This window comes from Homalodisca vitripennis, chromosome 4 (assembly GCF_021130785.1).
Source record: "Homalodisca vitripennis isolate AUS2020 chromosome 4, UT_GWSS_2.1, whole genome shotgun sequence".
NCBI classification, from domain to species: Eukaryota; Metazoa; Arthropoda; class Insecta; order Hemiptera; family Cicadellidae; genus Homalodisca; species Homalodisca vitripennis.
In genome coordinates, this window is record NC_060210.1 from 87518066 (window position 1) to 87532019 (window position 13954).

The 13954-nt window shown below is 35.5% G+C and overlaps 1 protein-coding gene across 8 annotated transcripts in view; it reads right to left on the reverse strand.

Moving 5' to 3' along the window:
* Positions 1-13954, reverse strand: part of LOC124359707 (protein phosphatase PP2A 55 kDa regulatory subunit) — a 144191-nt gene that overhangs the window by 2894 nt on the left and 127343 nt on the right. For 7 of the 8 annotated variants that reach the window (XM_046812664.1, XM_046812665.1, XM_046812663.1 and 4 more), the window contains 4 exons: positions 12502-12614; positions 11358-11700; positions 7698-8083; positions 4205-4414 (listed from right to left, as the gene is read on the reverse strand). In XM_046812664.1, the coding sequence (XP_046668620.1) occupies positions 4262-4414; positions 7698-8083; positions 11358-11700; positions 12502-12614 (995 nt within the window). In that variant the 3' untranslated portion in view covers positions 4205-4261. The remainder of the gene's footprint in view (positions 1-4204; positions 4415-7697; positions 8084-11357; positions 11701-12501; positions 12615-13954) is intronic. The other variant, XM_046812661.1, reaches the window with a different exon arrangement.

The window sequence follows — 13954 nt, forward strand, 5'->3', positions numbered from 1 at the left end:
TCCACAATATAATAATACTTTTCTTTTAATTTTACACTTACTGTAAGGTACACAAAAAACATATTGCAGCAATTCCTATTTCTAAGCACTAAAAACTAAGCACATTCTATTTCTGCATAATATTCTACACATTTTGGCTACTTAGAAGTTTCGTACAAATTGTTTACTGCTAAAAAATTATCAAAGTTAAAATGTTAGTAAAATGTTTTTCAGTTCTCATTCCTCTCATGACAATATATAGTTAAACATAAGATTTATAAATTATAGTAACTGTTTATATAACTAAATTTCATGAGAAAAAATTATGTGCTACAATGTGTATATTGAACAGGTTTTGTTATTTTTTTACAGATTGTTTTAAGTCTTGCAACATGCACACAAATCGACGCCATCCAAGAGAGAATTAGCATGATTGCAGTGCTAGGATTTAATAAAAAATAACATGTATAATGATAGGTACGTGTGGCAAATAACTTCTAACTAAACAAAAGGAATTCACACAAACATTTAGAACAAGCAGTTGATAAAATAGAAAACTGCTTAAGTGAAACGTCACAACACCATAAAGTGTAAAAAAAAGTAACTTACTTACTCTTACTCCTGTGGCCACTCGAAACCCAGATGGTTTTTGACCAAAAAAAAGTAAATTCTACCATAAATAGAAATTAGAAAATAAGGACTAAATTGTTCCTGAGATATTACTTTTTATATATTCCGAATCCTTGGGGTCCACAAAATGATCATCAGAGGTATGTACCAGAATGTTTCCATGCCACTACACTGATTAAAAAGGGTTGTCCAGAAATAAACACAGATGTCTGGGACTAGCTTGGCAGTGAGCAAGTCAAGTGGCCATTATCTTGGGGTAAAAAGATTCATATGCTCAATATGCATCAAGCTGTAGTATCGGGCGGTCTGTATCACTCCTACTTTTCTCACTGTGACTAGTTAAAATGTACACTGCACCTGTAAAGTGCATTCTATGAACAGTTTTTTATTGGAAAAAAACTATGTTGAAAAAATCTACAAATCAATTGAATTTCACCACTAACTTTATTATGTTTACAAAAATGGAATAATGAGTGAAAGTATTAATTAAGCACTGATGTATTAATTTTAAAATTACCTCAATAATCGTGACAAGGAAATAGCCTGTGAGACTTATTCCCAAAAATCAATTGAGAAAGATCGTGTGAATGCCATTTCAGAATTACTGAACTGAACTCTTAGAACATTTCCCCAAAATGACGAGAAGTATAGTTCTTAAAATATTATAGAGAAGCTAGGCCACCACAAATTTTGTGCCAGGTGGGTTCCAAAATTTCTTACAGAAATTCTTCCAATTGCAGAAATTCTTTGAAGACTATCATGGTAAACGTGGTAATGAACTTCTCAATCATATTGTGACTGGTGATGAAACATGGTTGAAGCATCATGAATCATGAGACAAAAAGGCAGTTTATGGAATGGGCACACACAACTTCTCGTAAACGCAAGGAAATGTTTCCAAACTCGATCAGCCAGAAAAATCTAGTTTCTGAGACAGTAAAAGAGATGTGATTCTGGCTGATTTTCTTGAATGAGGCACTACCATCAATGCAAAAAGGTGTTGTGAAATACTGTAAAAACTATTGCAGGTGTTACACCACACAAGCATCAAGGAAAACTGAGCTCAAAAAGTTTGTTTCTAAACAACAATGGGCGCCCCCACAATAATCGTATCTGTCAACTTTTGGATGATTTCAGATGAAGGATGTTCGATCATCCTATATAAAGTCCAGATCTAGTGCCATTACAATGGTCAAGATCTCAGGCAGCCACAAACAAAAAACTTTAGTTCAGGGTTCGTTTATTTTTAAGTTTGGTTTGATTAAAACACTTTTGTTAAAAGTACCTTAATTTTAAAAAAAGATTACATTGAAGAACAGCCTCAGAATGGAGCTTTAAAATTATTGCAGGTATTTTCTTTCATATTGTCAATCCTTTATTTCAATTTGTTACTTTCTGGACAGCTCTCATAGATCATTCATAATTTGAAATTAGTATGCTGGACAAAGAATAAAAAAACTAAATTAGCAATTTGTGTCAAACAACAGCAAAAACTGCACATGCATAAGCCACAAAATAAGACTGCAAATGTTTTTCACTCAAAATAAATGTTGATAAAAAGAATTTAAATCAGCCAATGATAAATCTTAAAGATCATAAACTATGAAAAACACGCAACTAAATCATTTTACACATTTCAGACTGCCTTCCCCAATAAAAGGATGTTTCCCTTTCCTCAGGTTCATTCGTTTTGTAGGTGTGGCTCAAAGTGATTCACCACCAGGATTGTTCTTTGATCAGTCACTCAAGAGCAACATCCTCGTTGGTCACTGTTTTAACCTTGCAATAATTACTGTATTTACACTAGACAATGTCACTGATATTGAGGAGGAAAATACACAAATGTACATACACAACAACGACAAAAGGTTAAAAATCTGACTTTCAACTAAAACTGTTAAAGTTAAAACGTTAAATTATTTTGGTTGAAAAATGTGCAAATTGAGCAGATAAAAAAATACTCAGTTTATTTTATTACAATCCACAACAACATTTAAAATACATTAAGTACAAAACAACACTTGGAGAATTTAAAAAAATAGTATTTTAATGCAATAAAGGAAATTTGAGTTATATACATGAAGATATACACAAGAAGATATCCGCACATGAAGTAATATTATGACACAAGAAGTAAAAATTATTTAGTATTATCTTATCACAAAATTAAAGTTATTTAAAAGACAAACATTATATTATAATGGTATCAAGTTTTAAAAATTTATTCCACCATAAATTTAAAACAAAGAAAAAGAGTTTAACATTGTTTAAAAATTTGGTTTGGATCAGGACAGCATCAAGGAACTTATGCAACTATTATTTTAATTAGTATATCAATGACAACATCAGGCACAAAAAAGTTTAGTTGTATTTAATGGTTTTGTAAAAAATAAATGTTTTTGAATAATCTCTCGCTTAGAGTTATAGGTCATTTCTCTTTTATTTTTTCGGTGACTTTATTCTTACCATACGTATAATAAAAACAGAAATAATAACAGATACACAAACATACTGTTCTCAATCTGGTTTCAGTCTGAACTGATACTATAAATCTGAACTTGTGCTACTTTTTTGCCAGTGTAAACGCAGCTAGTTCATTCGAAGTTTGGATGTGACCGTGATATCAAAACACAACATCACCTTCATTGTTTTCGTGTGTAATCTGACGTCCAATCGGAGCGTGTATGTGAGGAGCAATCATTCATAGACGAACCAAGGACTCAGCCACGATACGAGCGGTAAGCGGTGAGCATTAGAGCAGCAACTTAAAAGTTTATTGTTTGTATTGCACATAATGAGAGTGCTGGACACTGGCCACAACAGACGTGAGCAGCATGGTGGTGAACACGGTGCTGCTAATCCGCCGCCTATTCCAGACATTACATTTTCTCCTGCCGCTCAGCCCTCAGCTCATTCTGTCATTGCAGTGCATCATGTCAGACCCAATCAGATGGTGATCGAGACTCGAGGTGATGTCGGCCAACATTAATTGTTCAATGGATAGTCACGTGTTTGGGGGCTTGCCATGACACAGGGGTAGAACTAACCAAGATAAACTCAACCAATTTTTCCCACTCGGATGACCATCCTGTGTGTGGTATGAGCTCATACTTGTGATTCATACACATAATAAATAATTCACTTCATTGTAATAATTATAAAATATAAAAGTTACTCCACAAAATAGATTACCTTTGGTGTAATCTGGTTGGCAAATAAATTAAAAGTGAGCCACTGCTATGAGCTACCGGTGTTAATAGTGAACATGTCAAGATCAAATATTTATTTAATCTGATATGGATAATTTTACATTATGCCTGTGAATCCAGAGGCTACGTCAGTTTTTGAAAGAATTACTATGTTGGTATGGACATTTACTACAGTTAAGTTGCAAATAAATACATTCTTGAAATTTTCAATTTGGTATTTCCCACAGATTACAAATTATATAGGGGCAAATATCAAGTCATGGACTATGTCGTAGAAAAAGTTGCCCTATTTGAACACTTGACAACAAACATCCAAAACAGTGTTAAAATCCTCATCCATCAAAAATGAAGTTGATAGAATAAATGTAGCTGAGTGTAACACTGACCACGCCGCGTTGTGCCACTCACCCCAGAGGCAGGGGGAGGCAGGTGAGTGCCGAGGGCTACAACTTGTCCTGTAGCAGGAACAGGTTGTTTGTCGCCGCCACTGCGATGATGTTCTCTGAGGGGTGCCACGCTGTGTGCAGTATCTTCTTGTTAAAATCTAGACAGTCCACACTGATTTCATCCTTTTTCCGCTTGCCTCCCGTACAAACCTGCAATTCAAACAGTTTCATTATTAAAATGCTGAGTTTTAGAATATACAAGTATACGTGGCCAATAATAAGCAATAGAATAAATCTGTCTATAAGAAATGATAACTCTAATTCATAGTACTGTCACAATCTGAAGAAAACAAAATAAACCTTTAAAAATATTTAAATATTCTTGAAGAAATATCTAACTCTTTACTTAACCCATTGCGGATCGTCAAAACGGCGCGCGCGCGGGCCTTAGAGTACGAATTAATCCGTATTACAATGCAGCACCCGCAGTGTTTGCATGCCTACCTGCCTGCTTAGCGCGCTCGCTAATTATACATGTTTTGTTTGTTTATGTTGTTATTTATGTTATATAAACATTATACAGATCATATTAGACAAGTATATTATACTAGAAGTATATTCATAAATATCCTCGGAAGCACTACTTTGAGCGTTTTTATTGATATTGAAATGATGTTGAAATAGAGTTTCCACATCCGGTGGTGTCCCAGGAACAATGTCTAAAATAGTCTGAACATCTGAATCATGGTCACTAGCCCGCTCGTCACTGTCAACATTAGTATCCGCGTAATTATGAACACGTGGACAAATACGCGTGATAGAACCGTCTCCATCCTCAATATCACTTTCATCACTTCCACTTTCTAATAATAGTCTATCTAATTCAGATGATCGTAAATTGTCACCCATTTTATTTACGTACACGCACACGAGGCAAAGGAAAATCGAACGCCACGACTGTACACCTCAGACAAACAATTTGTCGCAAATAATAACGTTATTGACCGATAACGAGGGGAGTATTTGTGGACGAGTACCAGAGATAAGATAGGAAGCCAGTCCAGGAAAACTGACTATAAATATCTCCGAGGCTTATAACAGCGATAAGCCTTTCAAAACAAATGAGTCATCCGCGTGAGGGTCACGTCATTGTGCCTTTGGTCCACGCCTCGCTCCGCGTCACCCTCACGTCGTTGATCCGCAATGGGTTAATATAGCAGTGGCTAGAGTAGTAGATAAGCAAGAAGTTCTCAAACAACTTTGATATTGGAACTATAAGAGTTAGTGAGTCTGCAATTATGGCAGGTGGTCTTTGTTGGTAGATGTAGGAGTGCCAAAAACAAACAGATTTCAAAAGTATGTAACAAACATCTGAGTTTGAAGTGATAAGCGAGAAGTAACACAATATTATATAGACTGTGGCGGAAGACAAGAAAAGCCATTAACATCAATTTTATTTTCCCTATTGCATGTGATGCTTTGAGGAGCATGCACTGAAACTTGTGTGAGCCAAATTGTTTCTTCACAGATTATATTTCCTTATAGAATCTAAGTGGGCTCTTCTAGACCAGGTAGAACAGATGGCAGAAGCACAAGGGCTTGCCTTCAATCCAACCAAAGCAAATGTCATCACCTCAAATACGCAGGTAAACTTTGATACCCTGAGAATTCAAGATCATGACCATGTTTATCTCATCCACATTCAAATTAACCACCTCCCAATAAGAATACAGGAAAAGATGACATTTAGATGTCCAGTACCGTGCAGAATGCCATACATAGCACAAAGTTGCTGCAGAATGTGTCACAATGTCACCAGATGATGGCAGTTTATCATATGCCCGGTGGATATGTGACACAAGAACAGTTGTTATATTGCTATCTGCAAGAGGTTGAGTATCATTGAAACTAAGGTAGTGATAGAAGCTGCAGCAGTGAACAGCAAAAAGTAGCCAGGTATCACAAAAATCAGTCATTAACCCTGGAACTGGCAAACGCCCGATATCGGGCGTTTTAGTCGCATCCTAGATGGCAGCGCCCGATATCGGGCGTTTTAATACGTCTTTTATTTCTCAATATTACGTACTTAAAACTGGATCAAAGAGTATCGGTATTGATACCAATCGAAAGAGGAAGGTTCAATTTATGTAAATAATACACTAACAAATAATTTTATCGTTTCGTTACACGTCCATACGTTTTATAATATCTGAACTGTTTGTTTACTTTTTCCCGCGTACCGCGCTAGTTTTGCGCGCAGCGAGAGACAACTGGTTCATTCGGCTATTGTTATTTCGTCAGTTGCATGGTGTTCTGTTTGGTTTATTGTTTGTTTGAGTTCGTTGTAATGATGGTTGTGTATATGACACAATAATAGTAAGTTTTTTGTGCGTGTTTACGTAATGGATCGTAATTTCCGCGATCGTTCAAGTGACATTCGAAAACTAGCTGTACATTGATACCAATCAAAAGAGAACGGTTCAATTTATGTAAATAATACACTAATAAATAATTTTATCGTTTCGTTATACGTCCATATGTTTTATAATCTCTAAACTGTTTGTTTACCATCTCCCGCGTACCGCGCTAGTTGCGCGCGCAGCGTGAGTCAACTGGTTCATTCGGCTATTGTTATTTCGTCAGCTGCATGGTGTTCTGTCTGGTTTATTGTTTGTTTGAGTTAGTTGTAATGATGGGTGTGTGTATATAACACAATAATGTAAGTTTTTTGTATGTGTTTACGTAATGGATCGTAATTTCCGCGATCGTTCAAGTGACATTCGAGAACTAGTTGTACATAAAATAAGCAAGGATTAGGATTCCGATTTAGACATTTACTCAGAACATAATTAAAAAAATATATAATAAAAAATTTAAAAAAAATTAATATAAACTAATAGTTACAAGATTATACAAATCCAAGTGAGTTTTGAAGTTCTTACTTTTGTTGGTAAGTAGCACTTTCGAATGTCAGTGTATGATTTTTGTATCGTTTACCACATGTAAAAATAAATACCTTATAAACTATGTGTTGTTTTATTTTTACTCAGAATTAAATGCTCTTCCTTTTTTATATTTTGAATTTTGCATATCACTAACAACAATAATTTTACAAATCAAAAACTTTGAACTAATTTTTATTTTTTCTAAAGAAAATTATTTTTCATGAAGAGGTAGAATAAGGGAATTTTTTTGTTTTAATTATGTTATGTGAAAAATGTTCCTTGAACAATGCTGAATAAAGAAATATATAATATGACATAGGTACTTTATAGTAAACATGTAATAATAAAATAAATATACGGCAATGTATGGAGTACCAAAAACACTCTGCCACTGAGAGAAATATGACCGCCAGTTCCAGGGTTAAGATCGCCTTTGTTCAGAAAGTACTTAATTACGTTGACACTATAACATTGTGTAATAACACACTCAAAACCAATTTTCACAAAATTCCCAAAATAATATTCTGTTCTTGAAAAAATTCACTTACCTTCCTGGGCTTCAAAACAGTCTTGGGCTTGGCTATCTCCTTGGCCGCTTCGAGAGTAGCGTCGCGTTTGTTGACCCTGTCAAACATTCGGAAGAAGTTGTTGTAGGAACCAGTCATGATGCACGAGTCATTACCACTCCAACAGCACTCAAACTTGTCAAAGATGCAGTCGTTCTCATAGAGCGAGCATAGCTTAGACCGCAGGTACTCGTGCACAGGATACGACTCGATCGGCTTAGTCTCCATGTGCAGATCCCACACCTTAACCGACAGGTAGTCTCTGGAGATCATATACCGGCCCGAATTCGACACCTTCACATCTGAGATGCTCGAGATTATCTCAGAGAAGAAGCTGCGATTTGTCGGATCTTCGGGTTCTTCGAATACTGAAAAACAACAGAATAATATTATTGAATGTGCCATATTACTAATTTGTGACATATTTTATTAAATTAATATAATTTACATTAGCATGAATTATATTATTACAACATTTTTTAACCCTTACCGCGCTATGCACTCAAATGCTAAATGTACCCAAAAAGCTGAAACTTATGTAAAAAATACAAATTTTAAATTTTAAAAGCTATGTTTGGTTTTAGGTTCTGTAATGTTAAAATAAAACAAAAATTAATAAAATTCTAATTATAATGTTGTATTAGCAAAATTATATACATATTTGTAAATAAAAAAATCAAAATTTTACCTAAAAATTTTCTTTTGTATGATATGCTTCAAAACAGTCTTCTACATGAAGTGCTGGGGTTGATGTGCATGTTTTGCAGAAATATGGTGTGTCACGTCTATGTCCGTTCTGCATACAAACAACACACCTTCTCCTTTTTTCTGCCTTTGATGGGAAATGCCGCCCACTTAGCCGCTCGTGAAGGGGCCCAGCTGGCGCGCGCCGTCGTCTCTTCTCTCTCCGTAGACTTGCCTTCTCTGCCACAAGATCTTCAACAAGGCTCTCCCTGAATTCCTCATGTGACATTGGTCTTCGGCCGTGTGTAGTTTGTATACTCTTATACAACAAATAAGAGTTTACAATTGCTACTTCTAGTAGCCAGAAAAATATTTTCCTATACCACTTCTTTGTTTTGCGCATGAATTGGTAATTGGATATGAAGTGGTCACTTCTATCAACAGCACCCATGTGCTTTGTATAATCTAGGACGACATTAGGTTTTGGTATTGGAGGTTGATTGGGCCATTTACTTGGAACAATTGTCATATCGTGTTTGCTCCCTTTGCTCTTAGTGCTGAGCATGGTAACAACTCTCTTGTCCCTCCAACTCACAACTAAGGTGTCTCCTTTTCGGTACGAAAATAAATCACCTTTTTTCATTTTTTTATATTTTTCTTTGAGTCCACGTGGCATTCCAACCCTATGCGTCATTACAGTGCCCGTGAGATGGCAATGAGTTTTCAATAGCTCTGCGGCTAATTCCGGACTTGTATAGTAGCGGTCGGTATATACATGAAGACCGCGTTTGGGATTAGTTACATCTTTATAGATTACAGAATCACTGAGAACTTTCACAATTTGAGTGGTTTTCAATAGATTTGAACCAGAAATCAAGGTTTCTTTTCCAAAATATGGAATGAAATTATAAACATAACCGTTATCACAGTCTGAGACAACAAAAAGTTTCATTCCAAATTTTACAGGTTTCTGAGGGTTATAAACCTTGAAACTAATATTTCCCTTGAAGGAAACTGTGCTTTCATCAATAGCTACGGAATTAGTTGGATTATAAAACAATTGACACATTTTCTTTATATGATCAATAATAGGTCTCACAAGAAACCCTTTATCTCTTGGTAGTTGCGTTTCGTTGTGGTTAAAATGGATGTTCCAAAATATATTGAGAAACTCGTCCTTAGAAAACACATCGCTGAAAAATGGCATCCGCTTAACCCACTTAGTAGAGAAATAATTATTTATATTAGACATAGTTAAAAGGCCCATGTTGATGATAACTCCTAAGAAAGCTTTCAAATCTACTTCAGATATGTCTGTCCATTTTTGTAGGCGAGAATTTGGTGACAACAAACGTGTTTTTTTTGTATTAGCAAAATAGTTAGTCTCATCACAAATGTATTTTAACAAGTCATCATTAAAAAATAAAGCAAAATAGTCCATTGGTTTTGTCTTATGATCAAAGCTGGTGGGCAAGTTAGGCCCAGTATTTACACTATAAATCGGAATAGTAGTAGAAGGTCCTTGATCGAAATTGGTTACATCTATCCATTCATTATCATTTGTGGGAATAGGCCTATAGTTCCTCATGAAAGTTGACATACCTGGTAATCCGTCATTATTTTGATTACCGCCACTAGTACTTGGTAATCCTTCATTTGGAACACCACTTTCACTGTCTGTGTCACTGTTAGTTATATTGTGCAAAATCACATCGTCCATATCGAAATCTTCTGGTTCATTTGGATAAAAAGCACTCGAAAAGGATGTGTCCATTATCCCCTCAACAAAACTATCAAACTCCGGATCGTCTGGATTCGCCATATTTTCACAAAAGAAACACTAATACTAATAAAAACTAACTGATACTAAATAACCATTATTATAACACATAAACTACATCACACTACAAATAAACACTACTATAAAAATGTCTTTGTACACTAAAATAATATTGTAACTGAATAAAAATAGAAAACGAGTAAGCAACGATCCGTAGTTGAAAGCGAGATACAAGTGACTGACGGCTGGCAGTACACGCACGCAGACCCTGAGTCAACCGCGCTGCCTGGAGTGTCGCCGTGAAGCTCCAGACACAAAAACAATAAATAATATTTTGTCTGTCGACAAGGAACGGTCCGTGTCCACGTGTTGGGTTGCCCAGGCCATAAATCAACCTTCCCCTTCGTTCTAGCACGTTTGTTGTAAACAACACGTCATTTGTAGCCAATAAACTGAATGCACTCAGCATCTGAGTTCACAGCGTTTCAGTAACATGTGGACCTCACTCAGCGTTTGAGTGCATCGCGCGGTAAGGGTTAATTGGAATAATTTTGATCTAATGAGTAAGCCAAAAATAGACATAGATTCATGGTAATTAGTAAATAAATCTATAAGGCTGCACAAGTAGAGTCTTCATTTAGTATTTTATATTGCTTTGTTTGATTAAAAAAAGAAAACCAACTAAGAACCATGTTTATTTTTTCTTTATTTCCTACAAACAAATGTTTTATTTATTTACTTTTATATTGAGTTTCAGATTTTTATCGTTAGTTTCAGTTCAACATTTTTAGATTGAAAATTGGTTACCATAGTGGCAACGAGATATCTCAAAATGTTAATTATTTGAGCTACGATTTGCTGCGGTTTGAAGCAGAAAGATAACAATCACGACTTTTATTCATACTTGAGTACTATTTCACCACTCAAAAATAACGTATCTGACCACTAATACTCATATATTACAGGGGATCAGTTTCTCCTCTTATCTGGATAGAACAATTTCATAACTCCACAATAATGGAACTCACTACATCTCATATTTTACAGATCGGCTTCTCTTCATACCTGATTAGTTATGAATCCACAATGATAAAGCTCACCAATATTCATATATAATAGGATATCAACTTCTCATACCTGATTAGATCAAATCCATAACTAAAGGATGATGGACTCACATTTAGAATGTCTATCGCACAACGCCGCCTGTCTCATATCACACAGCCTAATTGTTCCTTTGCTGCTGCTGTAGACAAACAGATTACATTCGAGTGGATGGAATTCTGCGGCCGTGATCACTTCCGTCAGCTCTTCCATGTTGCTGGGCTTAATGTCCACAATGTTAAAGCTCTGGTCGGTGATCTCCAGATGCCACAGGTTTATCCGCAGGTCATCTGCTGACAGGTACGTCTCCTGGTCCGAGTTAACGCTGATGGAATTGATGTGGTATGTGTGTGCGTTGGCAAATATCCGTCTTGGCGATGCTTCTACCATCAGTTCCATTGGTTTTATTATAGGTACCTGCCATCATAGACATTGTTGTTTGTGGTTGTTGTTTATAGTAATAACTCATAAAATTCAATACAACAATAATTTTAAATTAATATTTAATAGAATATTGTTGGAATTTTGTAATTATTATTAGTTACCCATTTTTAAGCATAAAACAGAGTTAGGATGAATGAACAACTTAGACATCTAATTAATTTTACACTAACAGCAGATATTTTGGTTGACATAGTTATTTAATATAGTCTTCGATGACACAGGTCTGTAAAGAAGTAATAAAAGTAAGCTGCTTGTGATGGTTTTATTTAATGTTTGTGATTGTATATGGTGCTGATCCAATAATAACATTTATTACTTTTCATCCACATTTTTATGTAATAGATCACAACCCAATAGACCAATCTAATTTGGCTATGAATTAAACAAAATCTTATCCACAAAGAAAGAATGGTGGTATGCTAGTTCGGCAGCCCAGTTTCGTCCGCGGTCACTCACAGAGTGCATGGCATTGCGAATACCTCTGTTTGTTCAGGGAGTGATACAGTTTATGCTAATTGTACGACTTTACTTCAATATATGCACATAATATGACAAAAACATGCCTGTATGGCTTTTATATGAATATATGAAAATATTGTTCTCGCACAAAAACATAAACATCAGCCACGAAAATGAAATAACAGTTCAAGAAATCATGAATGACGTCATGTGCCTGCAACCCTGCTGTAGATGTGTAATGGCACACCAATTTTTCTTTCCACCATGCACAGAATTTATTTTAAATTTTTAATACTTAGATAATACGAAACTTACCCTCAGTGCAGTAATACATGAAGGGTCCCTAGTTTGTCCATTCTCTTCTTTGGTGTTATAACCCTCCACCCTCTTGTCTCGCTCTGATACTTTCCATAATTTTATTGTTTTATCTACAAGCAAAAATTTTTTATACATACATAAGTTTGTTTAAAACAACAATCACCTGAGTAGTATATTATAATATACAGTAACAAATAAATTGTTCTAAGAGAAACGTCAAACAGATTACTATCATGAGCTGATCAACTCCCAAAAATATGATCCAGAGTCAAGCTAATTAATTCTACAATCAACATTACTTGATTTATATTGCTAACCTCTTTAGTGCCAGACAAAAAAATCAAAAGTCTGTCTAAGAATGGTGAGGTACAGCACAGACACTTTTAAAGGATGCACAGACACTTTTAAAGGATGCCAGGCCTTTTTTTAGTTTTTGGTTTGTTTTACAGTACAAGATGTATATATATATATATATATATATATATATATATATATATATATATATATATATATTTAAAGTTACCGATTCTATTTAAACCCAGTATATGTGGTTTGTCAGAAAAGTAACTAATCTCCCTTTGCATGCCGATTATTAAGCGCACAACCGTCTCAGATTGATTATAGTGATGAAGGGATGGGATCATTCCAGTCTCAGATTGATTATAGTGATGAAGGGATGGGATCATTCCAAGTCTACTGCCCAGAATTTGCAGCGTCCAGTCAGTGAGTCATACAGGCACTGTTTTGTATGCAAAGACAATGTGAATTATTACCAGAACCTTGATTTTTCTGCTTTATAAATAGTTTCTATGGCACACAAAATGTTGATGAAGAGTTATGGTGATACTCAATTAACAGTAGGTTAGGAGATTCGACAATGGCCGAATTCGAGTGGAGAATGACCAGCGACCTAGCAGGATTATAACAGCCTGATATCTAGCAAATGTTGAATAAGTTTGTGCAGCAATCAACGAATACCATTAAATACCATCGATTGATTGTACAGGAATTAGAAGAAGGTTATGGTATCTCATACCTACAATTTCTGAAATATTACATGAAAATTTGAAAATGAACTTTCTGGATGTAAGTACAAATAACAAAATACGAAACAGAGCACTTTATCTTAATGAATGGGCAAAGCTTAGAGATGGCCTTGGAAGGATTCCACCCACTGCCCTCAACCCTATAACCGGTTTGAGATGATTGGTTGCGTAACAATCAGCCATCTAAGAGAGGTCTGATACTTTTCGAATAAACATTGTTATATCACTTCCAATTTTCATAAATACTATAGTATGTATAGTAAAACAGTGTGAGGAATCAAATACGAGGGCCATCCGGAAAGTAGTACCCGTTTCAGCCGCGTAAGGCGCTGACGACGCGAGTAGCCGCCGGTCAAGGTCAGATCGCTTCAGTGGCTTGTCTGCCTTCTCTGTTACAAGTTCCG